The sequence below is a fragment of the Poecilia reticulata genome, chromosome 3 (assembly GCF_904066995.2).
Source record: "Poecilia reticulata chromosome 3, P_reticulata-male-v2, whole genome shotgun sequence".
NCBI classification, from domain to species: Eukaryota; Metazoa; Chordata; class Actinopteri; order Cyprinodontiformes; family Poeciliidae; genus Poecilia; species Poecilia reticulata.
This window is the reverse complement of record NC_088832.1, coordinates 3,066,648-3,091,472: the sequence shown is the minus strand read 5'-3', so window position 1 is coordinate 3,091,472 and position 24,825 is coordinate 3,066,648. Positions and strand designations below refer to the sequence as shown.

The window sequence follows — 24,825 nt, the reverse complement described above, 5'->3', positions numbered from 1 at the left end:
CTTGCTGCTGAGACAATTCATGTAACCACATGAATAAAACACACATTATTTTTAATAAACTTCTGCTAAAATTATTTGGATGCTCAGAATCAACCCAGTACTGGTTTACATTCCTAGGTGAGAAAGACTCACCTGGTATAAATAAGATTTTTAGCTATTGGAATTACGCTTAAGAGAAATTAATGTAATCAACGTGTGTATGTATTCCATCTTAAATAGGAGTGCACCAATTGCAGTTATCTGACCGATTGCCTATTGCCGATCTTTAAGAAGCTTTACCTGCCAATTTTGATTATCATTATTTTTTTTCTCTGAAACGTCACTAAATATAGCTAAAAAGTCACTGACAGAGGGCCCCAAAACCAAATTTTGCTTAGGTTTATAATCTCACACAATCTACCCACCTCTTTTTGAGAAAAACTGTTACAAATTGACACTCTTGTCTTTGTCTTTCTCTCTCTCTCTCTTTGAAAACCTGCCTTTATTATTTTCCTTGGCAGCATAGTAACTGCCACAATTGTTCTTGCACCACAACTGCTGCTGAACACCATCACTGTCAGCAGGAACAAACCATTTCATGCAGATGCAGGGGAGTGTACTGTGTAAATATGAATTTGTGCTTTTTGTTCTGGGAGTGGTAACATTTCATTTTTACTGCTAAAAACAATTAAGCTGTAGTTTGCGATATGTTGTTTGCTGCTGATAATTTATTCATCTAAAACAAACATTATTTTTACTTCAACTTCTAAGTTATGTGAAACTTCTGTTAAAATCATCTGAAGGTTCAGCTCAACCCGGTGCTGGTAACAGTCCAGATTCCAGATTCACCGGGTAGAAATAACATTTTTATTATTGTAATTACACCTAAGAGACATTTAATTAATCAAAGAATGTCATGAATGCGTGTGTATGTATTGCATCTTAAGTTGAACTGTTCCGACTGCAGTTTTCTGGTCATTCGCCGATTATTAATCTGACCTGCTGATTTTGATTTTGGTCGATACCAATTTCTTTTTGTTTGAAATGTTGCTAAATGTAGCAAGAAGTCACTGAGTTGGCAACAGTGGGGTGAATATTGTTAACTGCAAACATGCAGAAATGACCTGATGGGCTGGTCTGTCAGTCAAAATGTTGCTTAGGGCCCCTTTGCCATGGAGGCTTGGACCGACCCTGCTTTCCTAAGCAGGGTCTACATTGTGTTGCTTTCGATGTTGCCGGAAAAAAGAGATTCATGCTCTTAATGTCCAATTTGCCATAACAAATAGCTATGCGAATTCATAGTCGCCAGCTGGGGTGGCAACTGCCAACCCTGCAACCCAGTAGATCTGCCCCTGACTGGGGAATCCATGGTTAGAATTACCTTTTTTTTTTTTCTATTTGTTAAGTGCCAGAAAACTTGGCGAGAAATTTTTTTAGAGATTTTTTGTAACTTTCTTTGAATTCAGAAATTCAGTATCAGAGACTCTTTTAAACTTTATGACTTGGGCCAAACCATTTGCATTTCCTTCCACAAATGCAAAAGGTCTTTTGCTCAAGTTGTTTGCTGGAGTTCTGGCCTATTCTTCCTGATAGAGTCAGGTTTGTAGGCCATCTCACTCTCATGTGCATTTTCCGCTTCTCCATAGGATTCAGATCAAAGCTTTGTGATGGCGTACATGAAACATTGATTTGCTGTCCTTAAGCCACTTTGTCTTCACCCTGGTTGGAAGACCAATCTGTGCCCAAGATTTAACTTTCTGTCTGTCTTTAGATGCTGCTTCAATATCTGTGCATAATGTTCTTTCTTCATGATGCCGTCCATTTAATGAAGTGTACCAGTTCCTCTTGGAGCAAAGCAATTCTACAACTGTGAAAGTTGTAGCATCCTTCACAGTTAGGATGCTCAACCGTCCTTGTTTTTTCCTCCAAATGTAATGCTGATCATTATGCTCAAACAGTTCCACTTTAGTTTCACAGAACATGTCTCCAAGAATTAAGCTCTTTGTCCTTGTGTGCAATTGAAAACTGTGATGTGACTTTTTATGTTTCTTTTGGAGTAAAGGCTTCTTCCTTGCTGGAAAGCTCTTGTGGCAGTTTCACTGTGCGTAATGGAAGTCTTACTGATTGTTCTGCTCATTTCGGATCTAAAGACATTCCTCTCTGGGACACAGAAATTGTCTCCTTCTTGAGCAGTATGATGGTTGGACATTCCCGTCATGCCTATACTTGCATATAGTTGTTTGCACAGGTAAATGTAGATGTTTCAAGGAAAACTGTTCCCAAGGGTGAAACAGATTTGTGCAGCTGCACAATTCTCTCCTTGCTGATTTCTTTGGACCTACTCATCATGTCAAACAAGAAAGCAGTATGTTTCAGGTGTTGCCTTTAAATACATGCACAGGTGTGACTCCATCAGCTAACTTGTGGAAGGTTTAACCCAAATCATACACAGAGAAGTTAGTTCTGATCTTCACTCACTGCAGTGAGTGAAAATGTGTGTATGTCATTTTATTCAATGTATTTAAATATCTGGTTATACAGTTGAATGTATAACATTCAACTGGACATTCATATGTGAAGCTAATTTCATAATTGGGGGAGTCATGAGCAGTTCTTATTTGGATGAATGCCAAATTCATGTATTTTTTCTATTTTTGAATTTATGAAAGAAAATAAAAAACACCTCAAAATGGTACAGGTGCCCAACACTTGATTTTGAGTGTTGCCTTTGATCTTGAATGATGCCTTTTTCCACAGATCAGCCAATATGAGCAGATTTTTCACTTTACTCCAGATCACGTCTCGGGTATTTTTTGGAGAACCGGGTCCCTGGTTCAACAAGATGCAGATGGATGGAGATAAGACAACCATCTTCCATGACATTGATGGATCAGTTAGTGAATATCCTGGAGCGTTTTTGGTTAAAGAAGACAACTGGCTGCTCCGTCACCCTGACTGCATTGATGTGCCTGATTGGAAAGCTGCAATCTGCAGTGGCCATTATGCACAGGTTGGTCAGTCCCGAGTTATTATCAGATAATTAGGGTTCTGAGCCCGCAGAAGCGAGTGAACAGCCAATGCAAGGCACGCAAAATGCTCTATACAGAGGATCGTAATTGTGAGTTTAATTACGGGGAGCAACAGCAACATGATCAAGTTTGGTTTTGAATGACAGCAGCATTTCTAGTAGCTCATTTCTCTGAAGAACGGACAAAAATGAAGACGAGAAAAGCCGAGAAGCTGGTCAGAGTTCTGACCTGCCGTTCTGTGCCGATAGTGTAAAAAAGCAGGACTACTTAATATTAGCTCTGTGTGATGTGAATTTTATTTTTCATTTGATTTTTTTTTAGTTAATAAAGTTTAATTCATCTTTTGACTGCAGTACCTAAATTCAAAAAGAAAACACAGTTAATCTGGTAATAAAGTGCCAGCATGTAAATATATTTACAAAATAAGCAAAATAATCAGCTCCTCTGAGTTTTTGTCATTATTTTTGGGCCAGCAATAAATTTCTATAAGACAAAATATCTGGGTTTATTTAGTCAATCACAATCAGAACCTCAGGGTTCTCCATTGCTGAGTGTTGCTGCAAACCAGTGGAGAAATGACCGCAGCTGCTGGGCAGCTCCGCACATAGTACAGAGAATCTCCCTCTGGACTAGAACCGAACCGAACCGAACCGAATAACATGAACCTGTTACAGAGAGCAACCTGCCACAGCAAAGTGCTGTAAGATGCCCTTGTGGAGCTCGGGTAACTGTTGTCATGACTGATTATTAGAATTATTATTAGATTATTATTATTATTATTAGAGAACAGCCACAAACATGTGGCTGTTCTCTAATAATCAGACAAAATGTAGTTTGTGGCTGCAGCAACAGGTGAGTTTTGAAAGTGCTCCTAAAACAAAAAGGTGGTGTTTCTGTGATAAGCGGTAGTTCTCATCGCCGACTGACAGATCAGGAAAGAAAAACAAATTATGCTAAAAAAAAATCTAAACTTGAAGAGAGAACCCAAAGTGTGCGCTCATTTCATTGTGTGGATAGAAAACCAAGGGAAGAAAACCTGCATCTCTGAAGCAACAGAGTCAGTGAAGAAGCTAACTATGCTAGTGCGAGTTATTTGCAGCTGCTGCTTCAAGTCTCCATCCTTCCCGCATTAGCTGTAGGAAGCTGTAAAACAATATTGCCACATATAAGCTGTGATAACTGGAGTTCCCACATACTTTCTACCTAAAGTCTCTGTGGGAAGCCGGTTAGCGAGTTGCTAACATGTAAACAAATGGCGGTTACGGTTAACAGTACAAGTCACGCCCATAAATTGCACAAAACGTTATAAGTTTTAAGTTTGATGTGTAAAAGAGTGGAACGTTACATCATTTCCTGGCCCACCTGCCAATCATAATCAACAACAGCCAATCAAAGTCTGGATATTCTGGGACCTCCCAGAGTAGCACCATAAGACATATTGAGTGCAAGAGGACTGTGAAGGATAAAACATGTTTTAGTATTTTATTTTGTTAATTCTCTACTCTATCTAAGCTACTAAGTTATTATTTAATTTGCTGCTACTTATTGGTTTGAGCCATTTCTAAGTTGATGAAAGAATATTAATGAGTATATGGTACAGATTTTGCTAATTAGTATACTTTCTTTATTTGTGTATTTGTAAATTCAGCAAATCTTATTACACCTCAAAAGAAAAGAGATGCCTCATCTTTAATTGGATGCCTGTAGCTTTCCACTGAGAATAACCACATTTTCAGTTAATTTAGCAACGTTTCACATCAGGGGTGTCAAACTCCAGTCCTCAAGGGCCGCTGTCCTGCAGTGTTTAGATGTGCCACAGGTACAAAACACTGGAATGAAATGACTTAATTACATCCTCTTTGTGTAGATAGTTCTCCAGAGCCTTGCTAATGACCTAATTATTCTATTCAGGTGTGGTGCAGCAGAGGCACATCTAAAAGTTGCAGGACACCGGCCCTTGAGGACTGGAGTTTGACACCCCTGTTTCACATCATATTATAGTCATTCTATTTGGCCACATACAGTTTCTTAGGCCACAATAAGAAACCTGAATACATCCAGTAGTACCTGGATACTGACTTTTTATTCTAGGTATTTTTTTCAGTACATTTGTTAAATGTTTTCTTGATTTGTTGATTTTTCTTCCCACCATAGTGCAGTAATTCTGTTTCACCACATGATGAAGACAAATCCACATTTATCTCGACCAGCAACATGTCTGAACTTGCTAAAGTCATGTTTATTTGACGCAGTATGTTTTGTATACTAAGTCTTTTTCTGTGATTTGTCTTGTTTCAGTTTCATACTTAACACTGGCCAGTTCTTTGAAAGAAGTGATGAAAGTTTAGCTGACTGAACATGAACAAAGGATGGCTCACATTGGGTAGAACATTTATTTTCAGGATTTCTATGTTTGAAATCTTTCATGACAAAAAACCTCCTGAAAAATGTTCGACTTGGTCGAGCGCATATGGAGGCGTAAACGGAGGGGTTTGTGTGGAGGGCGGTGTTAGGGATTGGACCTGCTGGGTCAGGCGAGGAACCCATTATAACTGCTTGCAGTTCTAGTTAATTTGGCTTCGGTATTAAGTTACCCTTCTGGGGATAGAGAGGCTCTCTGAGACAGTGATAGTCGGATACCAAAGAAAATCTCAGCAAAGTTGTTAAATGAAATAAAGTTTTGTTTTATGTTCTTCCAGGATATCATCTACTTCTTTTGCTATGTTTTTCCCAGATCTACATCCAAACCCGAAAACCTGCCAACTTGAACATGCAAATAGTGAGGAATGAATATCCTGACTGGCCACTGACATTAGAAGGTGCCCTGGGAAAGAAGAAGCATTACCAGCAATTCCAGCCAGTGATCACATTAGCCAAAGGTTACACAGTTCACTGGGATCAGACGGCACCAGCAGAGGTCACCATTTGGCTCATCAACTTCAATAAGTAAGTTGAGCAGTTGTTCTTACAACAGTGAACTTGTATTTCATTGTGTTTGCCTTTTTAACACTCTCTTGAAAAGGCACTTTTGAATTATTGACATTTATTTTCTATCCTTGGTGATACATGTTTGGATTGATGTCACCTGCATGTAGCATAAAACAACTAAAACATTGGCAGTAGAAAACACTAAAAGAGCATGAATAGGACTGAATTTCAGCTGGTTTTCCTCAGATATATTTATTTCATGTTATTAATTAGGGGTGTAACAAGATCTTGCAATATTAAGCACTAGACAGTTGTGTTCAGCAAGGCTTTGCCTTTTGAATTTCTAATAGATGTCCCAACTATACTTAAGGCAACATTTCGGGTTTCTAGTAAATGGCAGCATGGCTGATTTCCTATGTCAACTGGAAAATAGAAAATACAGCAGTACATTAAATACACATACAGAACCAATACATTCTGCATACAAAAATGTATGTTTAAAAGTCAATCAATTTTATGTCTCCTCATAATTCCAGTCTTTATTGCTGCTTAGGTTCTTTTGCAAGGCTGCCCCCTGCCCTCTACTTTAGAACAGATGTTTCTGAGTTGGTTGGTGTTTACCAAATTCTTCTTGATGGAAGGGGGAGAAGTGGCAGCATCCCGGTGAAAAGGGTCTCTTAAAATGCTTTTTGTCTACTTTTTGAGCAGGCGGGCTGAACATCAATTCTGTGCAAAGGGTATATGATGATCCACCATGGTGTTTTGGTAACCCTCTGCCAGCTCTTTTTCTCTACTGCTGTACAGGTAGAATATCATACTGTGCATCAGTAAGTCAGTGTGGACCCTATTTTACATCAATAGAATCTGATCAGCAGCTCCTTGACAAAATGACAAAAAAAGCCTCTGGTGGACTTTTTGAATTATTTGTTGTTGAGGCTCCAAGTGAGATTCTCTGAGATGAGAAGCTGCTGGACCCTTTAGGGTTAACCCTAACCCTATTCCACTTGTTCACCATTTATGCTCACCACTGGATGGATTGTCCTCTTTTTCCTGAAGTCGAATATTATATCCTTCATCTTCTTAGTTTTTTGGATGAGGTTATTCTCCCTGAACCATTGTTGCTAATGACGCCTACAGCAGTTATGTTATCCACATAGCTTTGAAATCAACAGAAAGTGAAGGATGGGACAGCGCACACAGGCTTAGGGTAGACCTGGGCTGAGTGTGTCTGTTGGTTCACTCTCCCGCTTAAGTTACCACAAAATCACTGTTGACCTGCTCTGTAAAGTGGTGATGATGCCACTGTGTTTCTATGGCAACCTTAGTGTGCTTAGTATCTAATTTCATTTCTAAATAGTGAGTACTCTACAGCTTCTGATAAAATAAGATAAAGAGTAACTGATCTAATTCCTTTTCTGGGTTAAAAGTAATATAAACTAAGCAGTGACTGTTCCTGTTAAGTATTTCTGGATTCCAGGTTTGTAGTTATTCTAATTCTGATTCTGATTCCATTTCTGGGTTGTATAATATTGATCTAAATAGTGTGTACTCCACAATTTCTGATATTACTAATAAACTAAAATAATCATTTTCTGGGTTAAATAGGGAGTACTCACCCTAAAACAAAAAAGAGGAATGGACACAGTAGGGCAAATGGCAACATTCAGACAAAACGATGGAAAAAACAAAGACACAAGTAAAGTCGGTGACGTCAAATACAGGTTCCATTACAATAAACAATCCAGAGTTACTGAATGAAAACTTCCTGATAGCATGGCGGCTAGCTGATTACTGCTAGTTCTGAGTGGCTGTTTCTGACTGAGCAGAGTAATTATGCAGAACAGGGAGGAGATCGATTATTTTTTTAGAGATTATCTGTCTCATGTTAGGACAGCGAAAGTTTTAATACGTATGTAAAATGTATTTTTTAGGTTAGATGCTGCAGCTTTAAACAGAGGTTCGGTGTGAGAGTCACTACCAGGTGGAGCAGAAGCGGCGCTCCGTCTGTCAAATATTACTACCTGTAGCGTAGCAGCGGTTCAACAGTGAGAGCAGAACCAGCGTCTTACATCGCAGCTCCAAGACTTAAATAATTTTACGGGTTATTTGTTTAGCTTTCTGACCGTCATGTTAATCCAGGTTAGTGTTTGTAGCTGTGCTGCTTTACCTGCTATCTGATCCTCCATATGTCTTTTTTACTGCAATGAGCCTCGATGTAGCCAAACTCCGTCAAGTATGGCATTGTTTTGATGCCATATTAGCTTCGTTGTGTTGATGCATTTTGACCTGCTTCAATTTTCCGCCGCAACACGTAAACTTCCCCATTCACTCAGTGCGTTATAGTTCCACATCGCTTAGGATTTGTTGCTGCGCAGTGTGAAGGAAAGAGTAGACCAGCTGCACAGGCAGGCTGAGAAATAAGATGCAGGTTATCAGTTTGTGTGATCGGCAACAAGAGACGTGATCTGCGATCACCGATCATACACTTTTTCACGGAAATCGGCCGATTATGATCGGTGGCCGATCGATCGGCACACCTCTAATTTTAAATTTAACTGAAGATATCACATAATACAATATATAATATTCAATAAAATACAAAGACTTAAATCTTATTGTATGGACTAGGTCAGGGGTAGATGTGTCTCTACTTCATCACACCTGAGTCCAATAATGAGGTCGTTAGCAGGACTCTGGAGAACCTGCCTGCACTGAGGAGGAGATTCAGCTGTTGAATTCAAGTGTGTTGGACCAGGGAGACATTAAGAGTTGCAGGACACTGGTCCTCGAGGATAAGCATGACAGGATGGACTAGGTCATCAAATCACTACGTTGCATGTAGGAATTTTTAATGTCCAGCAGGTGTCAGTATTCAGTGACACAGTATCGACACAGTTTTGCTATGGGTCGAAACGATACATAACGCCTCATCTACCCATCACTAGCCGATGTCCTCTCTGTCATGGATGCTTCGCGAGTCCAATTTCTTTTAGAACTCTGCAACACTAGTTGCAGGACTCCTCCTCAATCATGCTGGAGCCAGCATCGCCATGTTGACGCTTTCCTCTCGCCACCTTGGATCAGCCGCAGTTTTCCTCAATGCTTTTCACTACAAAACACTTCTGCAGGTGTCTTACCCACCGGGTGCAGGTCTACTTGTGCAGAACACGCACGAAAAAGCCCAGTTCCTTCCCCCACCTCAACCTCTGCAAGCATTAGCAGCGGTTTCCATTAGCTTCCTCTTTATCTTCTCCCACGTTCCTCTTCCTTCTTCATCCCATCATCCCATTGTCCTGGTTTTTTTTCTCTGTTGAGTTCACTTGTCCCTCGTTAACTTAAACTACTTTCATAGATAGAAAATTCAATACAGTCTTTAACGTAATAGAATAATCAAACACAAGTCCCATCCAGAAAAGCTTCGGCTTTCTGCTTTTTCCATTATTTCTCACACTACTCACAACAGTAACCTCTCCCCGCATGTATATAATCACTTGGATTAAAAATGTACAAAAACAGTAATACAAGTTTCTCACTTATCCTTTTTTGATATACACAAAACCAACCTCGTAAATATTTTGTAAATATTAAAGGGCCTTAAGTGCATGGATTTTAACATAATATATATATTGAATATTCTACCAAATGCAATATCTATTGATATTGATCACGTGTCAGCATGTATAACAATGTACATGATGTATATTGTTGTTGATTTATTGTCCAGTCATATTAAAAATCATGTGATCAACTGAAGAAAAACTCAAAGCTTTCTTAGGTCTCCACTGCAGAGAATGATGAGGGTGTAAACTTGACATGAGATCAATGTGGTCAGTTCTGCTTTAAGTTTGAACTTCAAGAAATGTTCAAAGTTAAAGTGAGATCCAAAGGATAGACCACAACAACCATAATAATCACTATAATAATAAACCACCAGCAGCAATTTCTCTTCACTACTTTTACCTTCCCAAGAAATGAAATGTGAAAGCCACATACTGGGTTTCCTTGTGTATCTTAATCCTGTGTAAAGCGGTCCTGCCAGTATGAGATTGTCCAGACATTCGTTGATTAGACTGAGTCAGATTTACAAAAAATTTAAGTCTGAAACTGTATTTTTTTTCTTTGTTTTGGTAAAAGTGTCAGAATGCATGCAGTGGAATTTATACTTCCACTGACGGATGTTCCAACTTTGATCAAACCTTGTATATCAGCAATGCTTCCAAAAGTCTATCCATTTTTGTGCAAGCCTCACTGGATCGAACTTCCATACATAGACATTTCTTCTGGAATCCAACAACAACAAAAAATCTAAATAGTACCCTGCAAGGTTTTTGATGCTGTCATATATAAGCTGCTGTTCATTTAGAAAAGATTCTGCTTTGTGACTGAATTACTGGTGTGTTTTTATTTATTTATTGCAGAAACGACTGGATCAGTTTGGGGATCTGCTACCCAAAAGAAACTACTTTTACCATCATTGCTGACATTCACAATCGCCTCACTAAAAAGACATTCAAGACTGGTGTCTTTGTGAAGACAACGCAGAGAGAGAAGATCAATCATTCACACCTGACCAAGGGATACTACTACTGGGAGGAAGAGACTGGGTTAGTTAAGTTGGTACTAATACTTCACACAATGACTTCTGAAAACCAATTTATTTTATTTACAACAGGGAGCCTCCTCTTCTTTTTAAGCCTACAGTCACTCCAGTCCCTCTGACTATTTTAACAAGTCATAAATAAGCATGACATACATATTGTTCAATCTGAAAATGACTCATTAGAAGATGCATTTTTAACAAGAGTTAGAATTATAGTCCAAATTATGTGCTTGACTGCCTGGTCCTTCTCATACTTCCATGGCGCATTTCATAGGCCTTCAACACATACAGTGAGAAAGCCAAAAAAGAATTTGCAATAAAGTTATGTTATTCATTACAGTCTAAATAGAGAAGTAGGGAGTTTACCCTGTTGAGAATGGAGAAGAAGTAAGGTGTAGATATTCATTAGACTGTAAGAAGCGCTTTGAAAGACACTGTGCTGCACAATAAATGTGCAAGCAGCTCATCCTGCTCTGCTCCTATTAATCAACCCAAAAGACTAAAGCTGAAAACTGGAGTTTAATTCAAATATGTTAGGCTTCCTTCTCCCGTGTATCCTTGACAGCTTAGCTAAGAACAGAGAACAGTCTGCTTGTTTAGTATCCTCTGTGTGTGTCTTGAAATATCTCCAAATCATCTTTCTTTAAATGGTGAATCCTATTGACTGATGACCAAAGAGAACATCAAAGAGATCACTAATATTGATTGATTACTCAATAATAGAAAAATATCCATCAGAGTATCTGAGAATGGTGAGTTGAAGCCTGATTCAACCAGGGCTTCAATCCAACCCCTGAGTGGAGTGCAGCTGGATTCTTCCACCCTGAAGGGATCAGATGATGTTCAGAGAATCTTACTGACTTGGTGAAATGTCACCGGATTTCAAAACTTAATCTGCAAAGAAAAATTAAATATATTCTGCTTGATGAGGGCAAGATGTGGGTTATCTGCTCAGTTTGTTGAATGTTAATTAAACAGAACGAAAAAGAAAAGCTATTAAATATCATTATTATAATTTTAAAACTTGATGGGTAAAAATGGATCATGACAGGATTTTTTCGACACCGTTTGTCAAAAGAAAGGATCAAAAATTTCTGCTACGGACATTTTTGCTCTAAACATCCAACTTCTTCCCTTCTTTTTTGAGGACAGCAATTCAAAAGCTAAAATAAAATCAATCAGTTGTATTTCTCACTGACAATAGTTTTGAATTATATAATTTAAATAATAAATTAATTCAAATGGTACATTCTTTTATTAAATCTAACCTTAAACCTAATAATCTTTCTGGAATATCTGTATATTACAGAAAGCAAAATGTTAAAAGGAGCATGAGAATGACCCAGGTAATATATTATATTACCTGTGAAATTGCTAAAGCAAAAATAAGACTAAAGAGAAGATAAAAATGACTTGAACAAATGTAAATGCATTGGCTAAGGCTGCACAGTGGTGCAGTTGGTAGAGCTGTTGCCTTGCAGCAAGAAGGTTCTGGGTTCGATTCCCGGTCTTTCAGCATGGAGTCTCCATGTTCTCCCTGTGCATGGTGGGTTTTCTCCAGGTTCTCCGGTTTCCTCCCACAGTCCAAAAACATGACTGTCAGGTTAATTGTCTCTCCAAATTGTCCCTAGGTGTGAGTGTGTGTGTGCATGGTTGTTTGTCCTGTGTGTCTCTGTGTTGCCCTGCGACAGACTGGTGACCTGTCCAGTGTGACCCCACCTCTCACCCAGAACGTCAGCTGGAGAGGCACCAGCAACCCTCCTGACCCCACTGAGGGACAAGGGTGTAAGAAAATGGATGGCAGCACGGTTGCTTTACAGATAGCAGTGTAACTCTAGATAGTGACTCTGAATCATCTGCTGCTTCAATGCCATATGGTGTCCCACAGGGCTCAATTCTGGGCCCTCTGCTTTTCTCTCTGTATTTACTGCCTCTGGGTTCCATCCTCAGGAAACATGGGATCTCATTTCATTGTTATGCTGATGACTGTCAGATTTATTTGCCCCTGAAGCAGAAGGATGTCCACTCTATCAAACATCTCCTGGCATGTCTTGGTGATATTAAAGCTTGGTTGGCCTTGAACTTTTTTAATTTTAATGAAAACAAAACAGAGGTGATGGTGTTTGGACCCAGTGGCTCCTGTGAGTCCTCCTCTGTTGACCTTTGACCTTTGGAGGTTTATTTTAAACCTGTTATTACAGATCTTGGTTTTAAGGTGATTTTAAACTGGACAGCCAAATCAGAGCCGTGGTTAAGTCCAGCTTTTATCCGTTAAGGCGATGGGCGTCAGTGAAATCTTTTCTTTCCATTTTGAAACATGATCCAGGCTTTTATTTCCACTCGGTTGGATTAATGTGACTCCCTTCATCTGGGAGTCAGTCAGTCGCTGCAGCTGGTTCAGATGCTGCTGCACCACTTTTAACAGGAACTGGACAGAGGGAGCATGTGACCCCTGTCCTGGCCTCACTTCACTGGCTGCCTGTATATTTTAGGATTCATTTTAAAATTCTTATGTTTGTTTTTAAATCGTTACATAATCTTGCCCCGGCTGACCTCTGAGCTTCTTCACCCCTACGTAGCCCATCGGTCACTCAGGTCAGCAGATCAGCTGCTCTTGGAGGTACAGAGATCCAGGAGGAAGCTCAGAGGGTCAGAGCTTCTCTGTCATGGGCCCAAAGTTATGGAACGACCTGCCTTTGCAGGTCAGAGAGGCCCCTTCACTGTCCACCTTTAAAGTTCGTCTCAAAGACCATTAATTTTACTTGGCTTTCAACATCAGCAGGATCTAGTTTTAAAATGTATGTTTGTTTTTAAACTGTAAAAGTTGTTTTTTTTATATGTTGTGTTTTAATGTACAGCACTTTGTATCAGCTGTGGTTGTTTTAAAGTGCTTTATAAATAAAGTTGGTTTGATATAGCAAGAAGACCTTATTACAAAAAAACAGCATTGGTTAAAAGAGCTTATGCTTTATTATTTGCTTTATGTTCTTTGTCTGTTTTTGTGTCTTCTGCAGCTTAATCTTCCTAAAGTTAAAAGCCAATAATGAGAGGGAACAGTTTGCCTTTTGCTCTGTAAAAGGTTGTGAAAGGGTGAAGATCACAGCGACCATCCCAGAGGGAAGTCCACCCAGCAACTGCTTGGCCAAGGCATATCCAACACATGCAGAGACACCTGTTGCCAATGCAGCCATGCCAAAAAAGATACCAAAAAGCAGGCTGGTAAGCAAAGCAAGTTAAAACTTCCCAATTAACCACAGTTTTCACTAAGCTCTTTAGGTTTCACCTAAAAAGCTTAATGTTTCACAAAACTAGGATAGCTGCTTAAGCCTCAATTTGGTTTCACAAGAGCAGTAGCATGAAAGCTACCATGGCAATTGATTCTGTGCTGCTAGCCAGACCAGGCCAATAATGAGAGGGAACAGTTTGTTTGTTCCGTCTCATTGGCTATTGCTCTGGTCAGAGCTCATGGTGATCAGAAACTTGTGTGTTTAGTCCGTGATTCTGTTTTCTTATCTATTTTTGCCTGTTTTTATTATGTTGCATTAAAATACCACAAATTTATTTTGGTATTCAGTCAAGTACTATTTTTATTTCAACATTATGATGGTAGAAAATGTAATTATAAATTGTGAAATGAATTGTGTTTCAGGACACCACGGTTCTAGTTTAACAGAAAGGCCTTTGGACCTTGGACCTGGTCATTGAGCTGGTCATAAATTGATCACAAAGAAATGAAGTTACTGTTATCAAGTCAAGCCATATTAATTGTAGCAATGTTTGTCATTACAGACTGGTAATGACCTTGGGACTCGTGCCGAGTCAAGGGCACGTTATTGATAGAGAGAGCTACCGTTAACAGGAGTGTTTTCTGAAACCCAGCAGCTGCAGGCAACTCAGTGACTGTTTCATTAACTGTAGCGGGTCATAACTTCTGGATCTGAAGGTAGTTGGAGTTTAGATGCATCTTTCTCGCTCCCAGCTTAAACAGAATCTTCTACATTCTCATCTGGAGTAATACTCGGGAATTAGAGGCTTTCCGGACCCGTTAGGTGGAGAACTGGTCAGTAGTCAGTATGTGAGAGTCTATGAGGAGGTTTGGGTGTGGCTGACTATTGCGTAATAACTCACTCAATAGTTAAAACAAGCACTTCTTCACACTACAAAAAAAGCTTTGAGGCTGGTCATAACATACATTTTATAAGCTCATCTTTTTACAACTCTTTTGATCAGCATTAAGCTGCCATTACTCTAACAGTTTAAAAAAATTGTCCCTTCAAACTCAAACAGGAAGTTGACTATATGTAAAACTAATTAAAGGCGATGTAGGCAGGGACTTTCTAAGTTATTACTGTAAGTCACTTGCACATTGTAATCAACATATTATCCACATTTTTCTGAGATACTGGAAAATTTTCTTACACTTAATCTTGACCTGTTGTCATGGTTGTTCTGTATAAATATTGAAAATATATGGAACAATAAAAGATCAACATTAGATTATTTTTCTTCTTTTGCTCTTTCCTTTGGTTTGTTATTTTGTTTGTATTTCCTTTTAATTCATGTAAAGCACTTTGTATTGCCTTGTTGCTGAAAATGTGCTATATAAATAAAATTACCTTACCTCCCAAACTAATATTTGGATAAATTTACCTTTTGAATCTCTTACGGAAGTCTGGTGAAACCAGACTTGCTGAGCGTCCTGGTTTCCGATCTCCAGTTTATTTTTCAATTTGGAGCTTCCATGTTTGTGACTCACCACCTCTCCCAAGACATTCCCTTCTAAGATGGTTCATCCTTCCTTATCAGACTTCCATGCTCACATCTCCTCCTCATCTCCCTACCTTGAACTCTTCAAGGTGCCGTTAAAATAACATTTTTTTCGTATTAAAAGGAGACATTTTGGGGAACACTGCCAGTCTACATGTGTTTTCTGGACTTGGAGAAGGCGTTCGACCGTGTCCCTCGGGAGGCCCTGTGGGGGGTACTCCGGGAGTATGGGGTACCGGGCCCTTTGATACGGGCTGTCAGGTCCCTGTATGACCGGTGTCAGAGTCTGGTCCGCATTGCCAGCAGTAAGTCGGGCTCGTTTCCGGTGAGAGTTGGACTCCGCCAAGGCTGCCCTTTGTCACCGATTCTGTTCATTACTTTTATTGACAGAATTTCTAGGTGCAGCCGAGGTGTTGAGGGGATCCGTTTTGGTGGCCTTAGGATCACATCTCTGCTTTTTGCGGATGATGTGGTCCTGTTGGCTTCATCGGAACGTGATCTGCAGCTCTCACTGGAGCGGTTCGCGGCTGAGTGTGAAGCGGCCGAGATGAGGCTCAGTGCCTCCAAATCTGAGGCCATGGTCTTGAGCCGGAAAAGGGTAGAGTGCCTTCTCCGGGTCAGGGGGGTCGTCCTGCCTCAAGTGGAGGAGTTTAAGTATCTGGGGATCTTGTTCACGAATGAGGGAAGAAGGGAGCGGGAGATCGACAGGCGGATTGGGGCAGCGTCTACTGTGAAGCGGGCGCTGTACCGGTCCGTCGTGGTGAAGAGAGAGCTGAGCCAAAAAGCGAAGCTCTCGATTTACCGGTCGATCTACGTTCCCACCCTCATCTATGGTCATGAGCTTTGGGTCATGACCGAAAGAACAAGATCACGGATACAAGCGGCCGAAATGGGTTTCCTCCACAGGGTGGCTGGGCTCTCCCTTAGAGAGAGAAGCTCGGTCCTCCGGGAGGGACTCAGAGTAGAGCCGCTGCTCCTCCACGTCGAGAGGAGCCAGTTGAGGCTCGGGCATCTGGTCAGGATGCCTCCTGGACGCCTCCCTGGTGAGGAGTTCCGGGCACGTCCCACCGGGAGGAGGCCTCGGGGAAGACCCAGGACACGCTGGAGGGACTATGTCTCTCGGCTGGCCTGGGAACGCCTTGGGATTCCCCCAGAGGAGCTGGAAGAAATGGCTGGGGAGAGGGAAGTCTGGGCCTCCCTTCTGAAGCTGCTGCCCCCGCGACCCGACCCTGGATAAGCGGAAGAAAATGGATGGATGGATGGATGGATGGATGGATGGATGGATGGATGGATGGATGGATGGATGGATGGATGGATGGATGGATGGATGGATGGATGGATGGATGGATGGATGGATGGATGGATGGATGGATGCTAGTTGCGTTGAACATGTGACATTCAAAATCAACGCTGGCACCTAATTAGGAATACTTTACCTCTGAAGTGTAAACTTTATTTCTAAGTTTTAACTCTAATCTTGTTCCTCTGCTTTTTCTCCTCAGCTCTCATCGGAACACTTTCTGGAGATCAAAGTGGAGTCGTATATTACTCGCTTTTTCCACATAAAGGAAGACTTTGCCTTTGTTGAGGTAGTCTACTCCTACTTTTACAGGGGTAGACCGTATAAAAAGGGGTCGACCCTTTTACCGGGTTTTCTAGGGGTAGACCCTGTAGAAGTAGTTAGCCTACAGTTAGTTTTTAACCACAAAATTTGTGGGCAAAGTTTAGCAATGGGGCACTTCAGACAGAATGTGATGTAAAAATGCAATCTTAACATAAAGCCTTTAAATTTGTTGAGGCCAGACAGAAACAAATAGACAATAGATATACAAAGAGAATGACAGTGGTTTTCTTAATTGTATAATTGTTTTGGTAAATTCTTGTATATACAGATGCTGGTCGAAAAATTAGAATATCATGAAAAAGTCTATTTAAATCAGTAATTCCATTAAAAAAAAGCAATTCCTATATTCATTCTTTACATGTAGACTGATATTTAAAATGTTTATTTCTTTTAGTGTTGATGACTACTGATAACTAATGAAAACTCGGTATCTGAGAACATTTTAATATTGAAAAGATTCCATATTGAATTGATTAGCTGATTAGTGTGGTGCTGCACACTAATCAGCTAATTAACTCAAAACACCTGAAAACGCTTTTAAATTGTCTCTCAATCTGGTTCTGTAGGCCACAGAATCAGTCAGCATCATCATGAGGATGACTGCTGACCTGACAGTTTTCCAAAAGATGACCTTTGACACCTTGCAGAAGAGGGCAAGATACAAACGTCATTGTAGAGTCCGAGCAGAGACCAAGTGTGAGCGCGAGGAGAAGTTTTGAGTACAAGTGTTACAAGTTTTGAAAAGAAAGACATGAAGTCCTGCTTTCAGTCTGAAAATGTGTGCTCTTGGATAACGGCAGAAAAGTTCCCCCATAGAAAATATTTGCATTTTTTTGGCACTGAATCCTGATACTTCATGCAATGTCTGCTCTCAGTTATTGGATTTGTTGTTACTCGGTTGTTATGGCAACTACACCGGCGTGTAAAGCATACATTTGGTGCACCTTTAATCCTCTAAGGTCTGACTGAAAATTTGAAAATGTGTCTAAATGGACGTTTTTCACCAAGTTTGACTTTATGCTTATACACTGGGGCAAAAAAGTATTTATTCAGCCACCAATTGTGCAAGTTCTCCCACTTAAAAAGATGAGAGTCCTGTAATTTTCATCATAGATGTACCTCAACTATGAGAGACAAAAGGAGAAAAAAAAATCCAGAAAATCACATTTTCTGATTTTTAAAGAATTTATTGGCAAAATATGGTGGGAAATAAGTATTTGGTCAATAACAAAAGTTCATCTCAATACTTTGTTATATACCCTTTGTTGGCAATGACAGAGATCAAACATTTTCTGTAAGTCTTCACAAGGTTCTCACACACTGTTGCTGGTATTTTGGCCCATTCCTCCATGCAGATCTTCTCTAGAGCTGTGATGTTCTGGGGCTGTCGCTGGACAACACGGACTTTCAACTCCCTCCACAGATTTTCTATGGGGTTGACATCTGGAGACTGGCTAGGCCACTCCAGGACCTTGAAATGCTTCTTACAAAGCCACTCCTTCGTTACCCGGGTGATGTGTTTGGGATCATCGTCCTGCTGAAAGACCCAGCCACGTTTCACCTTCAGTGCCCTTGTTGATGGAAGGAGGTTTTCACTCAAAATGTGACGATACATGGCCCCATTCATTCTTTCCTTTACACGGATCAGTCGTCCTGGTCCCTTGGCAGAAAAACAGCCCTAAAGCATGATGTTTCCACCCCCATGCTTCACAGTAGGCATGGTGTTCTTTGGATGCAACTCAGCATTCATTCTCCTCCAAACACGACGAGTAGAGTTTTGACCAAAAAGTTCTACTTTGGTTTCATCTGACCATATGGTATTCTCCCAGTCATCTTCTGGATCATCCAAATCCCTGAAATCTTGCTTGTTTGTTATTGACCAAATACTTATTTTCCACCAAATTTTGCCAATAAATTCTTTAAAAATCAGAAAATGTGATTTTCTGGATTTTTTTTTCTCCTTTTGTCTCTCATAGTTGAGGTACATCTATGATGAAAATTACAGGACTCTCATCTTTTTAAGTGGGAGAACTTGCACAATTGGTGGCTGACTAAATATTTTTTTGCCCCACTGTATACCTTAAGATGATTCCGTCTACCTGGCACCGCATGGCTGGAGTCGTCTGTCAAGCGAGAAACGAAGAAAGTAGAAAACTAGGAATGGTAAGAAAAGATTTTTGAGGCGTTTAGTTTCTAACAAAATAACCTTCTGCTTCAACTCTTAGTTTGTGTGAAATATTTTTTATATATTAATTCACTTTGAGATTATTGTATTTAGGTTTGAATTAGTTCAAGATGCATAACTCATTATTATGAATCTAATGTTGGTTTTTCAATCTTGGCTGAAGAATATAAATTTTCTAGGTCTTAGAGGTTTTTGTGGGGATGGACACAGTTGACCCTAATCCCATTAAGATGATATTTATTAGCAATGTTAATGTATTAGGGGTTGCAGCAACTAGGCTACTAGTTGATTCTTTACTCTGCAATGACTTTTTATGGGTCAGTTTTGTCGCAATCACGTGACAAGACGGATTTTTTCCATGTAAATGTTGAAGTTGAACTAGGTGAGTTCCTCAGACAGCTTGAATTGTATAAAAATGTAAATTGATCAAAGGCAAACTGCAAACTTTACCAAAGGCTACTGGAATAGAGGCGTTGCGTGGCGCAGTGGTTAGTGCGGCGTCCCGCATGTAGAGACTGTAGACTGCAGTAGTCCGGAATCCAACTCCTGTCCTCTGGTTCACTTGTCTCTTTCTTGCCTCTTCTCTCTGCAACTCTTCTGTTGGATTGCTGTCATAAAGGCAGCTAGTGCAGAAAAACTTATTTTAAAGAAAAATACTAACGGAGTAATGTGCAACAATGCGGTGGATGTCAGACTTTTCCAACGGCCCATGGCCCCACAAAACAGTTGTTCTTGGAGAATTATCCATCCATCCATCCATCCATTTTCTTACACCCTTGTCCCTCAGTGGGGTCAGGAGGGTTGCTGGTGCCTCTCCAGCTGGTGTGCCGGGTGAGGGGCGGGGTCACCCTGGACGGGTCACCAGTCTGTCACAGGGCAACACAGAGACACACAACCATGCACACACACACACTCACACCTAGGGGCAATTTAGACAGACCAATGAACCTGACAGTCATGTTTCTGGACTGTGGGAGGAAACCGGAGTACCTGGAGAAAACCCACCATGCACAGGGAGAACATGGAGACTCCATGCTGAAAGACCGGGAATCGAACCCAGAACCTTCTTGCTGCAAGGCAACAGCTCTACCAACTGCGCCACTGTGCAGCCCCCTTTTTGGAGAATTAGAAATAGAAAAAAAATTATAGAAATAGAAAAAAATTGAGGGCCCTGTTAAAATTAATATTAATATGTTTTTAAAATATATTTTAGCAGTAAAATTAAATGTTGCCACTCCCAGACCAAAGAGCACACATCCATATTTGCACTGAACTCCCACTGGATCTGCATGAAATGGTTCCTTCCTGCTTGACGGTGTTCAGCAGCAGTCAGTAGAAAACCAGAACAAGTAACAGTTTCGCTGCTAAGAAAAATTATAGTCAGGTTTGCAAAAAAATAGAGAAATAGAGAGAAAAGGAATGTTCTCTATCCACAATTTGTCCAGTTTTTCTCTGAGAGGTGAGTAGACTGTGTGAGATTAGCAACCATTTAGCATAGTTAGCTTAGCTACAAACTACTGTTTGCCTCCATAGCATTTAATGAATGAAGAAACAAATCTACCAACATTGTCATATATTTAACGTGTCCCTGTACCTTTAATTACACTTAAGTCAGTCAGCAGCAGCTCTAACAGCAATACCAGCATAACCCCCTCCTACTCCCGTCTGTCCCAGTGAAAAAGGTCACCCTGTGTCCAATGACAAGATAGTTAGCATCATTCCAGGGAGGCTATGTGGATATTTTTTTGTCTTTCTGCTCTTTGTTGTGTTTTTTACACAACAAAAAAATATTTATTTACTGCTGACAGATATTCAAACAAACTTTATAAAAGATAATAAAAATAGCCTCCTGTCAGTCCAGACAGTCCTCACAACATGGTGACAGCTTTAACAAATATGGAGAAAACATGTTTTTTATTAAAATTATTTTTCTGCTGCTTGAACAAAATGCAACAACAAAGCATTTTTAGAAGTCTGGATTGTTTTATGCATATTTTGCACATTGACTGTAACTGTTGCTGGTGGGGAGAGACATTTCAATGAGCCAAAACTAATAATACAAAATGAAGCAACCTATTTGCATGCAGTATGTGGACTGGTGCATTTAAAATTCTCTAGCTGTAAATATTGTGCTAGTGTCAGTATTGGTCCAAAGAAAGCAAGGCAGTTGCAAGCCTTTAAAATTGTGACTCTTGATGGGTTAAATAGACTCACAAAACTGTAACAGCAGCTGCTCAGGGGGCCCAATTACATTTGTTGTCATGGGGCCCAAGATTCCTGGCAGCGCCCCTGTGCTTTTCCTCCATCCAACTGATCAGCGCCACTTTGCCTGTTGAAGCAGCTTTACGCACTTATAAAAATATTATTTAACAACATCTGGAAACAAAGTTCAATTTTCAGTCTGAGAATCTGATAGAGGCGATCTGTGCTGCTATCTGCATGTCGGTTCATCCCGTCACAGAGCCGCTGCTGAGTCAGCAGAGCGTCCTGCTGCTCATCAGGGTGGAGCAGCAGGAGGCAGCACAGTAACTAAACAGGATCCGTTCATAATAAGATTGATTTGTGATGTTCCAAAAGCCCCGTTCAGTGTGATAATTTGACTCCTATATTGTCCATCATATACGATCATCAGTCCTAGCCGGAGTTCGAGGAAAAAAAAGTCCCACCTGACTTTGTGCAACTTTTCAGACTTTAATCTGCTGCTAACAGAGCAGTCTGGAATGATGTTCTGTTTCTTATACTCTAATTCTGCATAACAGACTTAAAGGGCTTTCTTGTCAATATTTTCTGTGAATATAACTAATTCAGCCTATAAGTTGATGTGAAGTATTTTTACTTGCGTTTCTATGACATCACTGTGACGAGTCGACTTCTGCTCGACTTTTATCATTTTATAGTCCACCTTAAAATATGTGAAGCCTATCAACCCCTAATATGTTTACATAATGACGCCCCCTTAACATTTCTACCTGCCCCCTCCATGGCTAGAACCGGCCCTGCCAGTAGCTGCTTTAGGACCTTAATTGTCCAGCAAACCTGCCTGACCTTAGCCACATAGGGCCTCATAGGGCTACGGTCAGGTGTGACACATAAGACCCAACAATTCAAAGAGCTGAAGGTGACTTCATGACACCTGAGCAGTTCCACAGACTGATGGCTCCATGTCAGGCCACATTGCTGCAGTAACCCAGGGAAACGGAGCCGCGAGTGCTGTGTGCACTTTTCATGTTCTTAATTTAAATGGGCCAACATTTCTAAAAATTATTTGAATTGGTCTTAATATTCTAATTTTCTGAGATACTGAATTTGGGTTTTTCATTAGTTGTCAGTTTTAATTAACATAAAATTTAAAAAAAAAACATTTGAAATATATCGGCCTGTGTGTAACGGATGAATATAATATGCAAGTTTCACTTTTTGAATGGAATTACTGATTTAAATACATTTTTTCATGACCTAAAAATTTTTGAAAAGCACCTGGTAATAATAAAGAAATCGATCTGTCGGTTTTTCACTGATTTAATAGGTCAATGGCAAGAAGTGGTACCAACAAGAAGATGGAGTGCAGCTGACAGTAATTGATGGGCATGAAGGGAATGTGGTGGAGAGCAAAGGCTTCAGGAATTCTGTCTTACAAGGTGTCCCTGCACAATTAGAGAATTATGTTCATGGACTAAAAGATGGGTAAGAAGCTATTATTGTAATGATCATTCATACTATCAACAATTGTCATTAATCTTTAGGCACAATATTGTTTAATTAAAACATAAAGAGTTTTTTTCTTACAACTGCAAAACTTTGAGTCAAGTCTCACCGTAATTAAAGCTTTAATCAAAACTTTTCATGTTTTCTGTGTTATTGGTTTTGCTTACAATCAAATAATTTTTGGAGTTCTTTTTGCACTAGCTCCATTGTGCTGGTGACATCTAAAGGTCGTCTGGTTACTAAAGGATCCTGGACCAAAGTTCTGGAAATACTTGGTGCAAACAAAATCAGTTTAAAAGGTATAAAATATTTCTACTGAAATCTACTTTTATAGAGAATTGTACAAATTTTTTATGCCCTTTTTTTACATTTTGTGAAGTTACAATTACGAACTGTAATGCATTAATGCATTTATCTGATGTACTACAAAGTGATGCATTAAAGATGGAAAGAGAGGTTTTCAAACAATTTACATATAAAACTGAAAGGTGCTTTAAGTCTCCTTGAGTCAATTTTCAGCCAGCTGAAACGCTGGCTGTGTTAACTGGTCAGGGTTAACTGGTCAGGGTTAACTGGTCAGAGTTAACCCTGACCAGTTAACACAGCCAACTGGTCAGGGTTAACTGGTCAGAGTTAACCCTGACCAGTTAACACAGCCAACTGGTCAGGGTTAACTGGTCAGAGTTAACCCTGACCAGTTAACACAGCCAGCTGAAACGCTGGCTGTGTTAACTGGTCAGGGTTAACTGGTCAGGGTTAACTGGTCAGGGTTAACTCTGACCAGTTAACACAGCCAACTGGTCAGGGTTAACTGGTCAGAGTTAACCCTGACCAGTTAACACAGCCAGCTGAAACGCTGGCTGTGTTCTGCTCTAACAGGATGGACTGTCATTTTAACTCTGACCAGCTTTACTGGACCAAAGTCCTAAAGACACAACAAATTTTAAAATGTTTTGTACTCTAATATAATTTAGTGAACAGAAATATTTAATATCTTTTCTTTTTCGAATTTCCGTAATTAAAAACTATTTGAGTACAAAAAGTCTTAGTTACATGCAGCACAAAATGTTATGCTGTGCTAAAAAATATATATTTTATTGCAGAGGCAGATTTTTAGTACATGTATAGGAATGAATTAATATGTAATATTCAACAGCTTAAACAGTTATTTTGAAGTTTATAAACATAAGTGGGCAGTTGATATCTTGGATAAACCAAAATGATGTACTTATATTTTACTGAAGGATCCCTACAGTCTTGCTTCATGGAACTTGTGGAAAAATCAAAGGTCCAGTTCAGATCTGGCACTCAGATGTTACGTATTTTTTGCTGAGGCTGTAAAAGCCTCGTGAAAAGCGCTATACACGTCTGAGGTCATTTTCTTTCATTTCCGATATTTTTCAGCTAGGATTCCTGGCAAAGAAATATTTCAAGAGCAGCAGGAAAAGCTCAGGTTGATTAGCATTAGTCCTTGTAAGCTTTAAATTATACTTAATAGTAGAATTTAGGTAGCAACTGACAATAGAATTAAATAAAAAATTTAATCATATTTTAAATTAAAGACTATTCAAAAAAGTATTACGCCCTAAAACACACAATAATTAGCACTTATAAAATTAATTTTCTTATCTTTTGCAGAAAAACTGGCATTTGTGGGTTTCAAAGGCTCCTTCTACCCCGACTGGGTAAAATTGGAGATCAGCAGTGACCAAGCAAAGATCCATCAGGTCTTGCCTGTCCCTGTTGTTTACAAGTTCAAATTATAATTTTCAGGCCAAATGAAGAGGTTTGGAAGGTAAGCTGACTCCCATATAGATATAGATATAGATATTGATGACATGGAAACACATTTGTTTTTGTACTTCCTGCTGTCCTTAAGAAACAAAACTCCAAGACTGAAAAGCTGAAGACCAGCAGAATGTGGTGGACAAAGATTTCAAGACCTCCAACCAGAGCCCAACTTTCCACAGTTGTGATGCGTCTCATGGTCTCAGCAGCGACGGCTCCC

The 24,825-nt window shown here is 39.9% G+C and overlaps 1 protein-coding gene across 20 annotated transcripts in view; it reads left to right on the top strand.

Annotated features, from left to right (window-relative positions):
* Nucleotides 1-24,612, top strand: part of cemip (cell migration inducing hyaluronidase 1) — a 226,456-nt gene extending 201,844 nt beyond the window's left edge. For 18 of the 20 annotated variants that reach the window (XM_081604931.1, XM_081604930.1, XM_017303972.2 and 15 more), the window contains 8 exons: nucleotides 2,774-2,989; nucleotides 5,743-5,954; nucleotides 10,355-10,540; nucleotides 13,551-13,755; nucleotides 16,806-16,892; nucleotides 22,639-22,796; nucleotides 23,019-23,116; nucleotides 24,456-24,612. In XM_081604931.1, coding sequence (XP_081461057.1) covers nucleotides 2,774-2,989; nucleotides 5,743-5,954; nucleotides 10,355-10,540; nucleotides 13,551-13,755; nucleotides 16,806-16,892; nucleotides 22,639-22,796; nucleotides 23,019-23,116; nucleotides 24,456-24,583 — 1,290 coding nt within the window. In that variant the 3' untranslated portion in view covers nucleotides 24,584-24,612. The remainder of the gene's footprint in view (nucleotides 1-2,773; nucleotides 2,990-5,742; nucleotides 5,955-10,354; nucleotides 10,541-13,550; nucleotides 13,756-16,805; nucleotides 16,893-22,638; nucleotides 22,797-23,018; nucleotides 23,117-24,455) is intronic. The other 2 variants (XM_017303974.2, XM_017303981.2) reach the window with 2 other exon arrangements.
* The last annotated feature ends 213 nt before the right edge of the window (nucleotides 24,613-24,825 follow it).